We start from the raw sequence: 21,952 nt of genomic DNA, 5'->3' as shown, positions 1-21,952 counted from the left end.
TGAAAAAAATTTCTGAGGAGCGCTTCCGAAAACTCCTTTCCCTAAAGTCACGAAGGTCAGCTACAAGTGCAATTTTAGAGCTTCAATTTCCAAAATATGCCTGCCCCCTAACCATAGATAGCCTGAAATCGCAATTTTAAGACTTTACTCTCGAAAATTTTTCGAGGGATACCTCCCGAATCTTTTCTACTAACATTACCACAGATAGTTTAAAACTACAGTCAACCCTCGTTTTTATCGCGGTTAATTCGTTCCAAACTTTACCGCTATAACTGAATTTCCGCGAAGTAAGATTCTGTATTTACAAACCGAATATTTTCCTTATTAGAGCACATAAAACTTACGACTATTTAAATAGGTTTTTAAGATAGAGCACCCCAGAGAGACATGAAACAGCACCTTTAGCCACCATTAAATTTGTAGTTTTCAAAATATTGCACACAATAATACACTAGACTAAAAAGATAACACGTTGTTAATTATTGGGAAATAAACTATACACACACTTGTAGTTCTTACACACTACTACTAATCTATGAAAATGCTCAACTTCCTTGATAATGAATTAATTGCCAGTTTGTGACCGTATGTGCCCCACGTTTTTCCTCAACATTCATCCTCATTAAAGGTATTACGTATACAACTTGAAAAGCTAGTACATTGTTGAACACCATTTACACTACAGATGTATTTATCCCTTAGTAATAATACAGTGATTTATACTTTTCAGTTAGTGCTTAACGGTTAAAATGAGATAGCGATTCCCTTCACTTTCTTCGGAGAATTTATACCTCCACTCCCTCAACTACAGCTCCTCAAAAGAGCTCACCTTACTTAAAAGACATACTTTGTTATTCTTTTGTAGTAAAAAGTTTACACGAGCGCATAAAAAAGGTTAATTACTATATTTGAAAAAAAAATAAAAAACTAGAAAAAACCACGATGTAGTGAAGCTGCGAAAATCGAAGCGCGAAGTAGCGAGGGAAGACTGTATTCCATTGAAAATGTTCCCCCCCCCCCCGGGGGAGAGTCCCCGCCCACTCTCCCTTATATAACAGAAGAGTGTCTACAGTTACTTGCTTGATATTTCAGTTTCGAAAAAATATCCGGGAGTGACCACTGGATCGTTCCAATCAAAGCCACCGAGCCTTCCCAATTAACGTCTAAAACTGTGTTTTTATAACTACAATTTTGATATTTTCCCAGGGGAGAAACCCCCTATCCTGACTGAATGTTATACTTCCGACAAGGTTCAACTTGCTTACATCCAGTAATGACTTTATCCCAAACCAGAAAGGTGAATCCACTCTGTATTTTTTCAAGCGTTTGAAAAAAAAATCTAAACTTTTTTACTCAAGGGACATATTGTAAGCTTTGGGAGATTAACAATCCAACAATATTTGGGTTCAGATGACAGTAGTTAGCGTACCCCCTCCCCCCTCCTCCCGTTAGTTTGCCTGGGAATTAGAAACTCACAAAAGTGTTACCTTTAACCTTATTTGAAAGTGAGAAATTTTTGGGGAGAGGGGCGGAGGGAATTTGCGCCATTGAGCTTGGGGGGATGAGCACCCCTGATTTGATTCAGAGGACTAAATTTTAGCTAAAGTTGAAAGCTAACAATCATTGCTAATTGTCTCTGTGTTAATAATATGAAATATATTTTTTAAGGATTATTTATTTACCCATAACTCATTATCATTTAAAAAGAAAGAATTAAAACATTAGTCATTTTGTACTAGTTGTAAAAGCTCCTTCAAGGAAATTTGTTAAAATTTATGATGTGAAATAATATAACTTAAAATAATAATAAAGAAAACACAAACATTAAAATAATATTGTCTTTTAATGCAGTGTAAAAAATAACAAACAGTCATTTCATTATCAACACCTTGTTGGAGAATAAAACATAAAACAATAGGTCAAACAATAAGTCATCTTGATTTTTTCTTCACAAATGCAAACACAACATACATGCCTGAAAGAAAAGAAATTTGTTAAGTCTTGCTAAACAATGAAAAAAAGACTTCTTACTATGAGAGAAAAACTAAGGTTATGAAAACATTTTTTTTTTACCATTAATAAAACTTAGTAGTTAAATCAAACTTCATGCTATTTAATAAGTATCCTAGATAAACAGAAAATTAACAGGGTTAAAATTTTAACACAGGTAATTTAACACAGGGTTAATTTTTTAATTTTAAAACAGGTTTAAAAGAAAAATACTATCTGGAGATTGCATTTTAGAATTTGGCACATTTTTAAGTTGTTTTGTTATATGGATGCCTCACTTGCCAAATCGACTAACTCCGTAAAACAAAAAGTAGAGAAAAGTTATGAAGAAGATGGTGTTATCCATAGGAGTAAATAGGCCCTCGTGTTACATTTTCCACAATCAAATGGTCAGAAATGTGCTGAACCAAAACTTTAATACAAATTCACATGCTAAGCATTGATAAAGCACTATTAAAGCAGAAATGAGAAAGTGAGAAGCAAAGGGATGTAAACGGACATTTTCAAGTTTTGTGTAAAATGCATTTAAAGATAATTTCCTAGGTAGATTTTCAAATGAAAGGTTTTTTTAAATCATGCTGCGTAACAGACCCTAACAAGGCTACTAGTACTTGCTACAAGGCAGAGGAGAGGTTCATCTACCATTTGTAATGGTATCTCCAAACTTTTTATTTTGCCACTTACATCCCTTTACTTCTCACTACCTCAAATGAGGATTTTTTCAAAAAGTGGAGTTAATTGATTTGGCAACTAAGGCATCTACATAATAGATTAGAATCAAGGGAAATCACATGATGCAATGTCAAGTGAGTATGGTGGATGAAGCAGCCTGCCAAAGCTCATTACTTTTTTAAGCATTCGCCTTGAGCAGTGTGGTCTATCATTACCATATTTTACGATCACTCATTTTGTGCTGATAGTGCTGGAAATATTTTCGCCAAAAATTGCACCATCTGATTCCCCTTTCTTTGAGTTGCTAAACACTTTCTATGAGAAAAAAAACTTGAAAATTTGGCTTGTATTTAAGGTGCCATTTTCAAATATTTTGCTCCAAAAGGCAATTATACAGGAGTGAAAATTTACATACTAGATGTCAAAAATCTATTGATAACGAGGTTAGTTACATTGTTGATCAAAAATAAAAACTTTTTAAAGCTATTTGTTTGAAAAAAGCAACATTACTTTCTGGTCTCCAATGTGTATAGATACAGAAAATAACCAAAATATTTAGAGCAAAAGAAATATTTTTAGGTGTCAAACACATTATTTCTCTAAGTTTTTACGAAAATTTAGTCTTCAGTCAAATAGCTTCGAAAATTTTTTAGAAACAGTTATTTAAAACAAATACTTTTGACACTGTAAGCTACTAAAAAAAAAAAAATCATGCATCCATATCAATATATATATATATATATATATATATATATATATATATATATATATATATATATATATATATATATATATATATATATATATATAATTGAGCTATTAACATAGTTAAGAGGTGTGTAGTTGATTGTACTTGCAGAGCATAATTAAATGAAACATAAAAAAAATTCTAAGTCAATAATAGTAAATGTTTCTCTAAGTATAGTTTAATTTTAAAGATATGTGACTATAATTTTTTTATAGTAGATTTTTACAAGAAAAGTTGCATAGTTAAAAAATAATACCTTTAAAAAAAAGGTGCTCCCTAATATGTATTTTACTGATGAAATTCAGAAACCTGGTAAATGTCGAACATTCGCCAGTGAATGTCAACACTCACATAGCTAAAACAGCAGCAAAGGACCAAATATTTCTGATGAATGATTTTTGGTGTTTTATAGTAACACACAGGGTGGTCCAACAGAAACTTCTCCTTCATTAAGCCCTAACCGCCAATCCCCTGAACCACTCAAGCCAAAATTTCACACACGGTCGTTTTAAGGTATGCACTTGTAATTGTGATTATTTTAAACATAGAATTCAAATTTTACAAAAATATAGAGGTATAAACTCTTCTTTTTTTAGAGAAAAAAAAATCAATTTTTAACTTTCCGGAAGTTTTTCTTAGCCCACTTTTCTATTTAAGGAAAAAAAAAACCCTGAAGTTTTCCAATTTTTAAAAAAGAGTAAAAATAAATTATGTCAATTAAGTCAAGTTTATATGTATTCACTAACACTATCAATTTTATGATTTTTGTTTAAACTTCCAACTTTTTCCCTTGAAAAATATTATTACTTTTTTTTTCAAGACAGTTAAGCAATGATAATGTTCAAACTTCCATTTTCCATTTTTTAGTAAACATCCATGCATTGTAGGAACCATAAGCACAGAAAAAGACAGATAAATATCAGTTTACAATCATAAAATAAAAGTTGAATGGAATGTAAATATAGTAGAAGTGAAACTTACTAAACACTTCCCATTCTGACTGTGAGAGTGTTCCCTAAAATAAGCAATATAAAAAAATCAGTAAAACAATTTCTATATTTAAAATTAATTATAGTACATTCTTTCTCTGTAAACAAAAATAAAGTTATAACATTTTTTAAATTCAATAATGAAAAACACAGCAAGTTTTTTTTTCTACCCTAAAAAACAGAGAGACACGAAAAGTGTGCAGTTTTAAGAAAAATATACTCCATAAAATTCCATTACTAAAAATTTTGTTAAGGAGTCATCTTCACACAAAATGAACATCAACTTAAATAATAATAATAATAATGACAATCCCCCTTTTTTATCATATATTTAATCAGGATTAAAACTTAACTCTACATGACAAATTTTACATAACTTGATTAAGCTGTTGCATCTCAATTAATTTGAGAAGATTCCACCGCTTAATCCTTTCAGTGTGGGTTATTAAAATTTTTGAAATATAGGAAAAAAGCACTATGGGTGGGTGTAATTGATCATCTAGACATAGGTTATATAACCCTCCCTCCCCCGCAGCTGGTGGTTTAAAATTTGTTGACACTGCCCACCTAAGAAAAAAATTATTTATCAATTCATAAATGAATTTAAATCTTGAACAATAATGTAATTGAACATGTAAGGGAAAACATAGGAAAATGGTGAACAGTTTCAAAACAAATTAAAAATTTAAAATTTTACAAAAATTCTCATTTTTGTGTTCTAAAATTGAGGAGATGTGAACAAGAAATAGAGACATCAGAAAAAGCCATTTTTGTAATGCTGCCATCCATGAAAAGAACAAATGCTACTTTTGCAGCAATTTCTGTGGTTTTAAAGAGAATGAATTTTTTTAATGAAATTTTTTTTAACTGGTGTTTTTTATGTGACCACCACTCCAGAAAGGGCTTGAGTTAAAACGTTTTTTATATTATTGTCTGTAATATGCAAACTGCCTTCGGTGCCGCAAAAGTGTTTTTTTTATACCAAACTATGAACTACCATAAAAACATCCTTTACTATAGTAAACACATTCATTTTGTTTTGAATTATGAAAGTGTTTTTTCAAAAAAACATGATTTGAAACCCATGATGAAAAATTAATCTAAAAGATCTCTTAGATATCGAACATACAGACATTGAAAATTTGAGATGAAAATATTCAGTTGCTCATGTGCTATGCTTAAAAATGTGGCAACAATGCAATATGCTAAAACTGTAATGCTGTTTAAGGAGTCTAAGGACCTTTAACTATCAAAATGTTCGACTTTCTGGAAAAAATATATGTTATTTCTAATTTAATTCTGAACAATTTAATACCTTTTTTATTACCATATGGAAAAAACTTTTGAAGTTATCAAAAAAAAAAAAAATGCATATACAATCCCCATAGAGATTTATGTTAACAGCAGCTGTTTAAGCCTCTTTTGCTCAGATTGCCTTTTTTCAGGTTTCTCGTTTTGTGTGCGTGAAAAAGCTCAGAAAGTTTCTTATATACTTTCATAAAACTTTTAATGCATGCTTGTCTGGTTTAATTTTATGATCCGAACCTAAATTTATTAACTTTTTAAAATGATTTATTTATTTATATTTGAAATTTTATAAGTAAATATCAAAATTTTCCAAAATTTTGTGTGAAAATATTTTTTTTTAAATATTAACTTTTATTTTTAGTTAAAATTTAGGTTCAGATCATAAAAATAAATCAGACAAACATGCATAGAAATTTTTACAGAAATACATAAGAAACTTTCTAAAATATCATGCAAGCAAAACGAAAAACCGGCACCTGAGAAAAAGAGGCTTAAACAGCTGCTGCAAATATAAATCTCTATGGGGAAAGTTGACGCATTTTTATGAAAACTTGAAAAGTTTTTTGCTTATAATAATAAATAAGGTATCAAACTGTTCAGAATTAAACTATGCATAACATATATTTTTTCCAGGAAGTCGAAAATTTTGAAGTTTAAGACTCCTGAGATCCCTTAAGAGACCCTACGCATGGGTGATTGAATTGTGGTTGTACCTCGGAATTCCCTTTTTAGCCTACTTTCTTGTAGGAGAAAAAGAAGAGGAAAAAAAGGCTGAATGAAGCTTAAACATATATAAAAAAAAAAGAAAAAAAAATCAAATATAAATAAAAGACAGTCCAGCCCATTTCATGGAATAGCCATTTTGCCACAAAAAATATTCCAATAAGAGGGATATTCCATTAACCAGGATTAAAATAACACATTATATTGGTTTGGTAACATTTAAAATGTATTAGCGGGATATTCTTTTAACCGATATTCTAATAAGCGGGCTCAACTGTAATTAGAAAAATATCAAAAAATTAAAAAGTAAGGTTTTGAGATAGGGAAAATGTGTCTGTTGGTCTGTGTGTATGTCCCCCTCTAATAACTGCTGTGTGAATAGTCCAATTCGAACAAATTTTCTTTTGGTTCGAAAGTTCTCGGTAAGGACACCTCATTCCCATATTTAGCTTTTCGATTTGAACAATTTTTTGTTCCATTTTGAACAGTTCAAAAACATTTAACATTAGCTTCAGTGAGGAAATTTAAGGCAAATAAAGATCCCAAACTCAAAGACAGATTTGTTACAAAAAAAAAAGTCCAGAATCATACAAAAAATAAATAAATAAAACAAGGGTATCAAAATAGTGAGTAGTAAAATGCACATTCATAACATAGTAATTACAGTTATTAAAAGCATTTTTAAGTTTATTAGGAAGGCTAGATTTCCTCAGATAAACTTTGCTGGCAAAACTAATAAAAGATAAGGTAGAGAAGGAAAGATATTAATACATACAACACGGATTTCTTCATTTGCAACATCTTTTTCAGCAGATAACAACTTTATTTTCTGTTTTGCATGATAATATTCATCATCACAGCCCATTAAGGAAGTTTTTGAAACTGGTGGGTAAGTCTACAGATGAATAAAAAGCAAGTTTTTAAAATGGTTAAAAATGGAAGTTCTCTTTGGTTAAAAATGAAAAACTAACAACATTAAGACCACGCAACCAAAGAAAAAAAAAAGATATAACAATTTCTACGCATGGGTACAATGACTCTGAAGCACAATGAAACACTTAACTAAAAAAAAAACATCTGATCGCACAAATTTGCAGATAACTACATACAAAAGCTCACTATTTTGGATTAAAAAAGGGGATCTTAAAACCCTGAAACACGTGTATGCAGTTCTCTGAAAATTTGTGATATTGAATGAAGTTGTTTCTTACACTTTTCAGCACAAAGGCATTTCTGTTTCACACACTATACTGATTGAAAATTTTACCCATCTATTCACTGCATTAAATATGGAAAAATTATACATTAACAAAAGTTAGTCTTTAATACAATAGGACATGACTTAATTGTGCTGTGCTTATTCAAAATTTTTTATCTTAGTTGATCCAAGAGATTCATAAAAATTATACATACTTTTCATTAGTGTATTAAATCAATGAAGAATTCAGAAAATGTAATTGGTCTAAAGAATTAATAAAGGGCTTTTAGGATTCATTCTTAAAATTTTTAAAAAGTCTTTAAAATAATGCAAATTACACAAATTTGGGAATTTTTAAAATTGTTGTTATAATAGTATCTTAGTTCATTAAATTTGGATAAAATTTAAGCAATTAAAAACTAATGCACAGATCATAGATCAGGATGGTTGAATTTTAGTTTTGCAAAATACTAATTCAGATATGCTTGCAAAATATGTATGTGTTTTTTGGAAAAATTGCATTCTGTGAGTCATTGAAAGTTACAAGCAGAAATCACGGAAAGTCATGGATTTCAAAGCTCTAAACGCTTGTATCCAAAGTTCAGAGCGTACAAAAATTTATTTACCTCAAAAACTTGCATTCTAGTCAAGAGAAATTTTCCTTCAGAAGTGTCCTTCCTATCTTCAAAGTAGTCTTCAAATCTTTTGCAAAACAAAAGGTCTAGTTCACATTCTTCAGCTAACCTTTAAATAAAAAAAGTGAATAATTAATAAGTAGCAAAGCTGAAAAAAAAAAGCAAAAATTGACAAGACTAAGTTATTTTAAAACATTTAAAATAAAATTTAGCAGATAATCTGTAATTTTCAGATTTCACAAAGAACAAGATAGTTGACACAAATCTGTAATGCAAACTTAGCAAAAAAAAAAAACTGATGAACATGGCACAGTATTTAAGAAGGATCTACTCTTCTTTAAACTCTTCATGCACATCCAAGGAGTAATCCGATGCACTTGGCATATTAAAACAGACCTGGATTCCTGGAAGCATGCTGCTGTCAGACTTTTTAAGTGAAGCAGCTGTCACTATTATGCCCAGCAACTATCTCTTCAAAGCAATTTTTTTCCCTCCTAATGGGGGCTGCATTCTTAGGCTACTTAGTCTTTAGCAGACCTAGTGCGATTCCCCAATATGACCTGTCTTTCATGTGCCACTATGACGGCGAGGATGTCAATGGGTCGGGTAATTTGGACGCCCCGTTTCCACCAGATGGAGGCCCCTGGGCTCTCTTTGATGTGAAAATTATACTACGAATTTAATTCTGCTGAGGGAATTCTAAGCCAAAGCTATCTTTTACATGCCGCACAATCATAGGACATGGGCGCTGATGATTTTCTGCATCTCGAAAATCGGACTGGCCACCCCAGGTCAGAACCTGGGTACACAGGCATAGAAGGCCAGCGCCTAACCATCACGCCACCAGCCGGTCTTCAAAGCAATAAACAAGGATTCAAATTCAGAACTTTCTAATAACTAATAAAACATATTACCAGAGCACCACCAGCTGAATTTTTGAATTCAGCATTGTATGCATAAATAAGATTTTCAACAAATTCTAACCAGAACAATTGAAAACGAAGGAGAAATTGTAAGAGCCTGCAACCTCTTTTACTGAAGAATTAATTCTAAAAATTCCCACAAGTGCTTTGCTATTATATGTATTAAAATATGTAACAAGTAAATGATAAAATTTGGAATGGTTGAAAAATTGATTTTTCATGACGTAAATATTTTAGAAAATTTAATTAGTAGAATAAAATAAATTTATTTCAACAAGTAAAACAAAATTTCTTTCCTGTATGCTTTATAATATTTGTTTTCCAAAACAGTTACACAAGTAAAAAGGTAGATATAAGGAAAACTATTTAAAAGTGATTAAAATTAATTCTGAAGTTTTAAGAGCAAAATAAATTTAATTATAAGAAAAATATTTTTGACAGATAACTAGTTTTATACCCCGTTAAAATTAATGAAGAAACGTATCTTTGATTCCAATACTTAGCAACTATTTCTTCAACCAAATAAACCTGTATTAAATATTTAAATGTTAGCATATGCTTTTGAGAGTAATCAAATAAACTTATATGACCGTGAGATTAATTTAGAGACATATAACTTACTTTTGGAATAAAGGAAAGTAAACTAAAAACTCAGGACAGTCAACCACACCTTCAAGGTGAAAGTCATATTTTGCACCAAACAAAGGAGGTACTTCTTTTGATGGGAAAGTAACAGAGTACACATCATTTCCAAAGGTGCAATCAGAAGCCTCTTGTAACCTTCTCCTATAGTAAAATTTTTAAAATACATAGATATAATACTTTCATCCAGAATATATGTGTTCAAAATAAAGTTCAAAAAAGAAACTTAAAGCATTTATATTAAAAGAATTTCTAGATTCGAAGAAAAAGAAATAACCATTTTTTTTCTGATATTAATTAGGGCTCTATTAGATAATTTCCAATCTATAGCGTTGCAAAATAGGTTCATGAAACTGGTCAATTAGCAGATTTGAGGGTCTGAGTACAATGCATTTTCGGGAGTCCCTTAGAGATGGTCAGAATTACGTAAAATACTTTGCATTAGAGTTTTTGGTGTTCCATTTTGGGGCCCATATGTCATGGGGCCCCTCACAATTGCAATATGGCAAATCTGCCACCATCATCAAATGAGTCACTGAATCTAATGATGTTTAACTACTGATTTAAGCAACTTTGAGGAAACAATATCATGTGAGGTACACATAGGCAAGGTGGAGCATCTGCTCCACTTTACTTTCACGTAGGATTGTTATCTTGCATTTGTTGCTTTTTCAGACTCAAATTTGTACTTCAGACTAACAACATTTTCCTTAGTCGAGTATATGTTTTTCTATATTGAATAACTTCACCAAAGTCTACAACTAATAAATAATAATGAAAAATAGTGAAGATAAAGTATGCAGGAAAAGGGTAAATCATTAGATGTTCTTTAAGTACTTAGATATTAGGATGAATGGAGTATAGTAGTACATGCTGTATTGTTCATTGTTCAATGTGAGCTATAGTCATAAATTCTCAGCAACTAATACACTAGGTTCAATAAAATGATAATTCCTACTCTTTGGTGGTGAGAAACTTGTTTACCCTACAATGTTTCAACTTTTTTTTACCTTTCTTAAGCATTTGTCCAATTTCTGTATGATATTAACACTAAAACTTAAAGTGATAAAAAAGTTATATCACAGTGTGATTTTCGATGCAGAAAAATTGCTTTTAGCAATACCTTAAATACTGTTCCATCTCCACACAATGTTATACATTTTATCAGAATTTTACCTTTTTGAAGCATTAGGTATATTTATAATTAAATACATATAAGTTTCAAATTGGTAGAAAATTTAAAACAGCATGGCATCTGTTTCTCCATTTCTTGCTCAAGCTTTAAAAAAAAAGCATTACCCCCCCCCCCCCCCTTTTCTTCTCTCTCTCTCTCTTTTTTTTTAAATTTTTTGTTTAAGGCAAAGTATCACAAAATATTTGATTTCCTACACATTGCACTTACCGAAAATCCAAACAAATGAGAAACAAATCCAACACATCGTCACATTACACATGAATTTCATTGAAACCTAGGAAAAATTACCCAAGGTGTCAGAGATGAAACAAGTTTTGGAGAACGCAATTTAAATTATGTGAAGATTAACATTAGGAATTTACATAATTTCAAGTAATTATACTGTTTAGTAATATCTAAGTTCAGTAAGTCACACACAGTTATGAAAGATTGGTCAATACAATAAGTACCATTAAATTCAGTTAATAGGGAAAATCCATCCTAATTTTCCTATTCACTTGTTCCAAATACATTTCTATAATTTTTCTATCAACAATATTATTTTTTCATCACTAAATTAGGTCAAAATGATTCAATGCTCATTTATGAACCTACTTAACTAATTCAACAGCAAATAAATAGTCATTTAAATGTCTAAAATTAGCAAACTTCTGGAAATAAAACTAAACATTGTTCTGTTTGGCATTCTACATGAACTACAGAGCCAAAAGTATCTGGACACTTTCAATGATTTGACTCTTTTTCAAATTTTTAGGCTGACACCTGAGAAACAGGGCTGCAGAATCGGAGTTGAAGAGTAGGAGTTGGACTGATTTTGGAGTAAAGGAGTCGAGAGTAGAAGGATTAAAGTTCCAAGAGTCGGAGTTCGTCCTTTTTTTTCTAAGTCTACCATTCTATTAAGCGCTTGCGGAGTAGGAGTCAAACTGATTTTGGGGGAAACGAGCCCGAGTGACAATTATGCAGCCCTGCTGATGTATTATTCTGCATTTTTTTTTTCATCTAAAAGAGGTGTTTCAGATCCCACTTTCCGGCAAGAATTTAATCATACATGCATTTAAGGGACAACAACAAATTGAAGACCAAAAAAATTTTTTTTGATCATTGTGCATTGTAGAAAGCGTTTAAAAAAAGCACAGAATTTGACAAATTAGGTTACTCACTATGTACAATAGGGTGTATCGAAAAAAAACTTTTTTTCGAAATTCAATTTGTCATGTTGATAAAAAGTTACCCCTATCGACCCACATACTACACAAAAAATTTCATTCAAATCAAAAAATATTTAGGGGTAACACAAGAGGCCTCAAGTTTACAATTTTCTTCGGAAAAAACCTTTCTTCTGATTTTTTTTTTTTTTTTTTAAATAACAGAAAAATGTTAAACTTTTTCCAAGTTGAAAATTGTGAGTAATAAAGCAAGGAATTATCTTCAAATAAAAGGTTTTGCTCTCATAAAGCATTTAGGTTTCCGTATAGAACGGAAAAATAAGGATATTTTAAAGTTCAAGTTAGAATTTTCAAGACAAATGTTGTTTTCAACACGAAGACACGAGAATTTTCAACACAAAAAAAGAATTTTTTTTTTCTGCAAACGTTGGTTTAAAAACTTTTTTGGTAATAAAGGATTTTTGATTTATTTCTTTATGTTTTATAGAAAAAAAAATATTTGAATTTATTTTCTGGTTACATTGTAAGATTAGTTATGTGAAGTTAAAAAATAATAAGAAGAAGATTATGAAATAATCTTGCAAACATTGTTTTCATTTCATTACATAGAAGTATGAAATTGCAAGAATTAAGGACAAAAAAAGAAACACCAACACGTGTGTAGAATATTATATGTATTATCATATCAAGCTTTTTCCATACTACTGTTTTTAAACAGCTCTAAAAGGATGTGTGAGTTTTGCTGGAGGCTTTTTCAGCCTGAAACAAATGATTTTATATCAAGCTATCATTGCTTACAAACTTATCAAAATAAAATATTTTGGAAAATTTTAAAAAAAACTTTAAATATTTGGGGAACTAATAATTAATTAATTTTAAAAATGTGTCAAACTTTTTCAGAACAGATTTATCAGAATTTAAAGAAATGATTTTCCTCCAATTAAACTAAATTATCTTACTTAAGCCTCTTTTACAGTTCATATTAATCCATAGTAGTTGATTTAAAATGGCTTTTTGGTTCAAATTTTGGATGTTCTTTTCTATCTATGAGCCTTGACCGAATAAAGCCATCCCTTTCCTTTGAGCTGTGTACGCACCTCTTTAACAATTCTCTCTACTGCTTGTGTGTGCGATAGAATCCTAAACTCTTTCTGTCACCAAGGCCAGTTTCAGCAATCAATTTCAGCTCTGCAAGGCTTATATCAGTAACGAGGGGTGGTTCCATAATTGCTGTAGATTGCCAATTAATTAAATCCACGTAATCTTCAGCTTCAAAGTTAACTTTAGGGCATTTAAAGATTCGTATCTCAGTTTGCTTAATTTGACATGCTTTTTCAATCTTCTTAAATGCAAGCAATCTAATATGTTTACGTTGGTCGAACAGCGTTCCTACAACAAGATGCTCTGGACGAGCCATGAAAGTATTTCTTTACTATGTTGAATGGACAACATTCTTAAGATCTGTATCCAAATATTTGCTGCAATTTATGATCTTAAACATTTTTTTAGATGCATGAATAACTTTATACTCAGATTTGATTGTAAACCAGAAGGGTGGATACACCTTTGTTATACATTATTAATTTGGTTAACTCCGAACTTGGATCATTTGTTGCAATGTATATTATACATGTCTGTTCGACATATATTATTCATGCGTTGATCAAATACATATTCAATAATACATATTCATGAGTCACCTGTTGATGTATATTATTCATGCTGTTCGACCAACGTAAACATATTAGATTGCTTGCACTCAAGAAGATTCAAAAAGCACGTCACACTAAGCAAACTGAGGTATGAGTTTTTAAATGCCCTAAAGTTAACTTTGAAGCTCAAGATTATGTGGATTTATACATTGTATGTATAAATCCACGTAATCTTCAGAATTTCCCAAAATAGTTAATTTTGATAAGTTTGTAAGCAATGATAGCTTGATATAAAATCATTTGTTTCAGGCTGAGAAAGCCTTCAGCAAAACTCACGCATCCTTTTAGAGCTGTTTAAAAACAGTAGTATGGAAAAAGCTTGATATACTATGATAATACACATAATATTCTACACATGTGTTGGTGTTTCGTTTTTTGTACTTAATGCTTGTAATATCATATTTCAATGTAATAAAATGAAAACAATGTTTGCAAGATTATTTCATAACCTTTTTTTTTTCTATTTCACGTAACTAATCTTACAATGTAATCAGAAAATAAATTCAAATATTTTATATTTATAAAACATAAAGAAATAATTCTTTATTAGCAAAAATTCTTTATTAGCAAAAACATTTTTAAGCCAACGTTTGCAAAAAAAATTCTGAAACGCTAATATATTTATATTAAAAACTCTAACTTGACCTTTAAAGTATCCTTATTTTTGCTTACTATGCGGGAACCTAAATGCCGCATGAGAGCAAAACCTTTTACTTGACAATAATTCCCGGCTTTATTACTCACAATTTTCAACTTGAAAAAAGTTAAGCATTTTTTGTTATTAAAAAAAAAAATCAGAAAAAAGTTTTTTTTTTTTTTTTGAAGAAAATTATAAAATTTAGGCCTCCTGCGGGACACCTAAATATTTTTTGATTTGAATGAAATTTTTTGTGTAGTATGTGGGTCGGTAGGGGCAATTATTTATCAACATGACAAATTGAATTTCGAAAAAAAGTTCTTTTCGATACACCGTAATGTACAATTATTCTATAAATTTTCGTGAAAGTATTACATTCAAATAAAAAAAAAACTTAAAAAGCTTTAGTTTAATAAAGTTTTCTGCCAAACTTTATTAAACTTTCAAAAAACTTGACAGCGTATTAGAAAAATTAGACACTGAAACTTGAAATAAGAAAATTGAAAATTTATATAATATGAGCATTTAAAACAATTTTACACTGCACATGTGCAAAACATAAATTGGCAACTTTTATAATTTTACAGGAATCCCTCACTTTAGGGAAAAATTCCAGTTGAACATTGCAAAAATTTAGAATCAGAAAGAAATTGATGCTCTGGTTTGCTGTATTTCAATGGATATGTGATGAAATGATATGTGATTGTTATCAAATCCAGAGGTGCCCACCTAGGAAAGGGCAATCACATATCAAGTTCCCTGGGTTTAAGAAAAATCACAAGCAGGATGTGTCATTAAAATTTTTATGTGTGGAGTTGCTTTCAGGGGTATTTTTCTCCTTTTTTCTGGAGGCTTCTGATTTGGTAATGGGCACCCGTCAAACCAGAAAAAAAAACAAGTTCACAATTATTCAATGGAGAAATCCCATAATTTATGATAAAAGTGATTATTTGTGATAGCTCTTCGTCATCTATCTTGCTATCTGAGAATAACTGAAATACAACTCAATTAGTTAATACATTATTTTTCTTCCTCAATTACTTTTTTAATCAGTTTTTTTATATATAAATCATTTTATATCATGAGTAAAATCACTGATTTAAATCATTGCCCCTTGCATACTAGCACGATTGAAATAGCAAGAACTCAAAAAAAAAAAAAAAAAAAATGATATCACTTGAAATTAAAAGCTATTTTTTTGTTTCTCATGTGCACAAAGTCCCGATATAGTGAGTCAGACTTCTGCATAACAATGCCAGGTCCCCCATAGTACTCTTCATGTGCTGGATAATATTGTGAGTTTCTAGCAACTTTGCAATCATAAGCAGTTTAATTTAAACACAACAATATTTTTTGTGTAAGTTAACACTATTTTGTGTAAATATTTATTGATTTTTGATTGGGTTGCAGTTTACTAACTCAAGTTTTTGAGTTTGGTAAATCTACTAGGTTTTATGAAGATCAACATTAATCCGGTAACTTACTGAAGTGATTTTTACCAGGAACAAATACAGGGGTGAGGGGGGATCGCCCCTCCCTTAAGGGATTCTTCACCGGTAATTTTTCGAAAATGAAGTTCAAAAACGCAAATCTAGACGAGTTTCATTGATGTTGTGAGTGAGAAGGGAGGTTTGGGTTTGGGACCCTATCTTGGAACTGTTTCGGAATTCAAGTCCAAAACCTTTGTGATCAATATTTTAAAATCAGTATACACAGCAAAAAGTAAGTTATAAAAATCAATTGCCTCTCCCTTCAAAAATTTCTGGATCTGTCCTTGATTTTGACATAATCATAAGTGGTTTAAGTTATAAGAGAAAATATGTTTGGTTTAAACCAGAAGTTCCCAATTCTTGTTTTGTGAACCTTTTGACAAGTTTTTCTGTTTTTTACTTTCTTCTATATCTAATATATAGAAGAAAGTATTGGATTCGTGCAAATTTTCGAATTTCGTATTTTGACGGATTCGAACGTTTTAAGGTGCGCTGAGTCCATTTCGACTATTTTTGGAAAATGTCTGTCTGTCTGTGTGTGTGTGTGTGTGTGTGTGTATGTGTGTGTGTGTGTATGTGTGTCACGTCTGTGTGTGACCAGTTTTTTGTGGCCGCTCTACAGCAAAAACTACCGCATGAAATTGAACGAAATTTGGTACACATATGTGCCCCTATGTGAACTTGTGCCCATTGGTTTTTGGCGCGAATTCCTCCAAGGGGGGTGGAGCAATGGGACGTTTTTTGAGTTACGCATGCTTGCTATTCCTCAGGAAGTAACTGGCGGAATCAAACAAAATTTGGTCCATATGTTGCCCCTAACAGGAGCAGGTGCTGATTCAATTTTGGTGTCAATAGCTCAAATGGGGGTTGAATTATAGAACGTTTTTTGTCGTCAATTGTGACTGCTGTATCTCAAGAAATAACTAACGGAATCAAACAAAAATTTTTTGACAAGTAGCCCTTAGTGGGTATAAGAGCTGATTTTATTTTGGTGTCAACAGCTAAAAAGGGGGTAGTGAAATCGCCCGTTCTTTTTTTCTATTGTGAGTGCCCTATCTCAAGAAGTAATGCTACGTTCTGGTTGAAATTTGGAATATATGTGAATCCATACGTAAACAGGTTTTGGTTCAATTTTGACTCCAATCGCTCCAAGAGGTGCTGATTTTTTTTTTTTTTGCGAATAAAAATAGTTTTATTAATGCAACAATAAGAAAGATAAATCGTAATAGATTGTCGTCTGCGTATTTCTCGTGATTTTAATTGTATGGAAATGATCGGAAATATTATCTCAATGATTTAAAATTTTTAACTGTTGCCATCCTATGTTTGTTAATAAATAAAATATTTGTAATTAATTCAAGTAAGGCTTTTAAAGTAACTTTCAATTTTCGCTCTTTGTTTTGTTTTTACAATAATTCAGACATTGGGATGGTCGTCAAGGTTTTGCATGTGTAATTTTGTTTTTGTTAGGAATATTGCTTCCTCGTCAAGCATGGGGAGGGATCAGAAAAAGGAAAAATATAGAAGAAAGTTTCGTGATGGCCACAACATACTAGTTTTTTGGTGGACCCCCTTTCTTGTGGTCGTCTCAAAACCAGTCACACAGTGCAATACACACTCAAGTGTTCTAAAACAGAGTCAAGCAGATGGCAAAATTTCATCCCTAAGGGTTCTAAACAAAATCAGAGTAAAATGAAACTAAAATACAAGGGAATATGGGAGACAAATTATAAACTCATCCAGCAGCAAAATTTTTTACTGAGGACTTTGGGATGCTTTTTAATGTTGAATTTTACAACAATCATCAGCTTCATACAGGTTTGACAGTTTTTTAAAACATTCAGTATATGGGGAGTATTCAGGGTTTTTGTATGAAATCTTTATGCAAGAGATAAAAGTGGTTTTCATTTTCAAAATAGAAGAATAGAACAATTCAAATAGAACATTCAAGAAACAGAAAAACTGCACATTTTAGCTTTGCACAGTTCAAGAGAGAGAAACATAAATTGGCATTGAGGTTTGTTTTTTCCAAAATATGGTAAATATGTAAATACTAGAAAATGTACTTACATGATATCATAAGCATCTGGGAGAGTTCCAATGAAATAGCCACCAGGTTTTAAGCATTCACTGACATTCTGCAGCATTTTACGAGCTTGTGGCAAACTTTCAAAACAATAATGGAAAGCAAATTGACAGCTCACTATGTCAAACTGAACTTCTGCTTTTTTATACATCTCTTTCAGGCGAGCCTTTAAATATATGTACAGAAAAGTTCAGCATTAAATGAACAACAAACATCTTATTAATGATAAAAACAACAGAAATAAGGCATAAACATAGTAAATGATTGCAATTTCTTGAAACCATGAAACACTTCTGTAATCACTGCTCAAGGACGGATCCACAAAGTTTTCAAGGTAGGGGCGGTTGATTTTTTAATTGATCTGCTACTATGTATCTGGTTTATATATGCTTGTGTGTGTGGGGGGGGGGGGGTGCACAGGAAGGATGTCCCGAAAGCATTCTTTTCTTCCTTTGTGGGAAGAGGTATTCTAAAATTCCATTTTAGAACTTCAATTTCATAATAGTTTCAGGGGAATTTTCGAACCCCCTAACATCATTGTAGGTCATCAATACTTTATGGAGGAGAGATTCCAATCCTATTTATTCTTTTCTTTTATTATTATTTTTCTTAACACCATCAAAAAGGCCTAAAATTGCATTTCAGGAATTCAATTTGGAAAAATTCCAAGAGCAGGGTCCCTTAAGGGAGGGGCGATCGCCCCATTGTCTCTCCTTTGCATCCGTCCTTGTCATTGCTGGATCTAGGTTTAAAAAAAACTGGGCCCTTGCTTCAAGCGTTAACTTGTGGGTGGGTGGTGACTCACTCTATTTCTGAGTGTGTGAGTGTGTTTTTCATTTATTTATTTATTTATTTTAGAAACTTGGCACAAAACTTGAAGAAAGGTAGTTTAGGGTGAAAGCTTTAAGTTTTTGCCCTGGTTCAGAAAAATCAAAGATCCAGCACTGACTGCAATAATTTATGGCTCATGCACTTGATAAAAATGAAATTCAAGCACTTTTCAAGGACTTATCAAACTGTTTTCAAGGACTTCAGATTGATTAAAATGATTTACAGTGTAGGCATTTTCCAGTCAATGACATTTTCTTATAGATAGCATAATTTAAAGGATTTTTTTAAACTGTGTAAGTAGCAGTTGGTATTATTATTATTATAATTATTATTGTTAGTTTAAAGATAGATTTCTTACGACAACAAGCTTTAAAATAGCAAACTAAGCTTGTGTATTTAGTATCAAAAACTAAACTGCACAAAAAAACAGTATAGATATTTTCAATTATAAGATTAAAAATTATAACTTATGCTTAAAGATATGATAAATTAAAATAAAGTTCTGAAAATAAGAAGGAACAGTTGATAACAGAAAATATCTAATAAAAAGAAAAGTACTGTTGTGGGAAGGTACTGCAGAAATGAGGCTTTGAGATATTTAAAGAAACACATTTTCATTTCATGCTAACACTACGGAAATGCTGGACATTTTTTTGTGCTTTCTTTTTAGCGTAAACCAAAGAAGTAAGGTTGAATGATAAAGCTAAAGTTCAACAGATGACAAAAATGGCAAAAAAAAAAAAAAAAAAAAAGCACATACTGCAATTTATCTTTTTACGACAGAGTTGCTAAAAGAACCTCTGGCTACTTTTTAATTTTTGACTCAGGGTGGCGACAGGAACGGCGAAAAAAAGTTCCCTGACTTTTCCCTGATTAAGTTCACTGAATTTCCCTGATTTACGTTACCATGGATAATGGTTTTCTTCCTTTACCCTACCTGAAAACCATTGCATATTAAATAAAATGCAGTGTTTAAAACGTTTTAAGCTGTTAATTAAAAATAAATTTTGAAAATAAGAATTTTTTTTAGTAAAAATTGTATATTAAAATATCTAAGGAGAAATATTATAGGAAATCTAAAACAAATACTTTACTTCCAGGAACCAGTAAACGTAAGAATTCTAAGAAATTATTAAAACCACTCTTAAAGACATATCTAATCACAGTAAAACTAAAAAAGTTTATTTGGAAATAATTTTGAACTGAATTTTCAAGCAGCATAATTGTTGCTGCGAGAATAACAAGTAACTGTGAAAGTATAGAAATAATGCAGTTTTACTTACATAAATAATGGACATAATTATGTAAAACAAATTGGAACCTTTAAACAACCAATCATATTGAGCTATTCTCTAATCAAGAACTTAGGTTTTAATGAAGGAATACAGCATTTTAACTATTAAAAAATAGTAAAAATATTTGCTTATGTACACAACTCAATTTCAAATGATTTCATTATTAGTCGGAAAAAATCTTTTGTAACAAACATTGAAATGTAAAAAAAAAACAGTAATTAATTTAAAAATTTATAGTATACAACTTGGTTTTAAAATAAAAGAATTTTAAAGTCTGAAAAAGAAAAAAACCCTTCATATAATCTAAAGCGACAGCGAATAATAAAATGGCAAAAAACAAAAATTGATTTTCATTTAACATTCAATTTTAGTAATTAAGTCAAAAATGCCAAGTAAAATACCTTTCAGCTCTTAGCAGAATCAATTTAAAAAAAAAAGATTTTTTCTTGAAATTGTAATTACAGTACGCAAGCTACTTCAAGACAATGAGTAAAGGCTTTAATGGAGGCTTCCTCTTTGCATGTAGGGTTGTTTATTTTACGTAGCATTAAAGGCCTGGCAGAAAAATTCAAACTACATAAAATAAACAACTTTACAGACACAGAAGCTTAGGAAGTTTATCCTGTGGTTAATAACTTAAGATTCGATACTTTGACCTTAAGGGAAAAAAAAAATGCATAAACATATGTAAGTGGATAATCGCACCTCAATAATTTTACTTTTTTTAAACAAATAATTGGTGGAAAATGCATAGGAGATAAAGGTATTTGATTTCGCAAAGCAAAAAAAAAAAATTTCTTCATTTGATCAATTTTTCCTGAATGTTTATTATTTTTTCGAAATTCCCTGATATTTCCCTGATTAATAAAGTTCCCTGACTTTTCCCTGATCTCCCTGATCTGTCGCCACCCTGTGACTTCTTTCTTAGTTACAAAAAGAGTTAACACTCCCATACCATAATCAATATTGTTTATGCTCCTGCCAGGCACTTGTGGCTAATACTTGCATTTAACAGCGATTTGGAGCAACTACCATTACTTATTAAACACAAATGTCAGCCGGAATACTAAGAGAATGAAGTTTATTTAAAAAAAACAGCAAAAAAAAAAAAAAAAACCATTTACATTACCCTGGTGCAGTCAGCTGTTATGAATTCAGCATCAAAACAATGTCCTCTTTCTCGTTGTCTTTTATGCCTGCTTTTCATATCGATATACCTTTGCTGACATTGTTCAACAGATGTTCCAGCAATATCTAAATAACATACAAGCAAAAGTAGCATTAAAGTACTAATGTACATTCAAGAAAAAAATAAATATTGTATGTAATGTATTAATACAAAAATAACATAAAATATGGTCACAGAAAACATAATTAAAAAAAAATAATAGAAAACTTTCACTGCAGTCTCACTTAGAAACTTAAGGTGCAAATTGGAAGTTAACAATTTTTTTTCTTATGTATGTAGGAAGTTTCTGTTTATGTATGATGCATTTGCTGAAATCTCAAATACATTTATTTGACTGCAATGGCAGAATATATTTTAAAAACTCGTTTGAGAGGAAAAAAAAAGCAAGTTTTGCAGTTTGTCCTATAATTTTGTTAAATACTCAATTTTTTGTCAAATATATGTAGGGGAGGAGTAGGTACAGTGGGACAACAGCAATTTCTTTTCCGTTTGGATCTTTCTAG

The 21,952-nt window shown here is 30.9% G+C and overlaps 1 protein-coding gene across 2 annotated transcripts in view; it reads right to left on the bottom strand.

Moving 5' to 3' along the window:
• Positions 1-1,840: 1,840 nt before the first annotated feature.
• Positions 1,841-21,952, bottom strand: part of LOC129225898 (mRNA cap guanine-N7 methyltransferase-like) — a 43,744-nt gene continuing 23,632 nt past the window's right edge. For both annotated transcript variants that reach the window (XM_054860430.1, XM_054860429.1), the window contains exons 4-10: positions 21,390-21,514; positions 18,119-18,300; positions 9,828-9,992; positions 8,275-8,392; positions 7,226-7,345; positions 4,412-4,445; positions 1,841-1,975 (exon numbers count right to left, since the gene is read on the bottom strand). In XM_054860430.1, the coding sequence (XP_054716405.1) occupies positions 1,932-1,975; positions 4,412-4,445; positions 7,226-7,345; positions 8,275-8,392; positions 9,828-9,992; positions 18,119-18,300; positions 21,390-21,514 (788 nt within the window). In that variant the 3' untranslated portion in view covers positions 1,841-1,931. The remainder of the gene's footprint in view (positions 1,976-4,411; positions 4,446-7,225; positions 7,346-8,274; positions 8,393-9,827; positions 9,993-18,118; positions 18,301-21,389; positions 21,515-21,952) is intronic.

Source organism: Uloborus diversus, chromosome 7, assembly GCF_026930045.1.
Source record: "Uloborus diversus isolate 005 chromosome 7, Udiv.v.3.1, whole genome shotgun sequence".
NCBI classification, from domain to species: domain Eukaryota; kingdom Metazoa; phylum Arthropoda; class Arachnida; order Araneae; family Uloboridae; genus Uloborus; species Uloborus diversus.
This window is presented reverse-complemented; position numbering and strand designations above follow the sequence as displayed.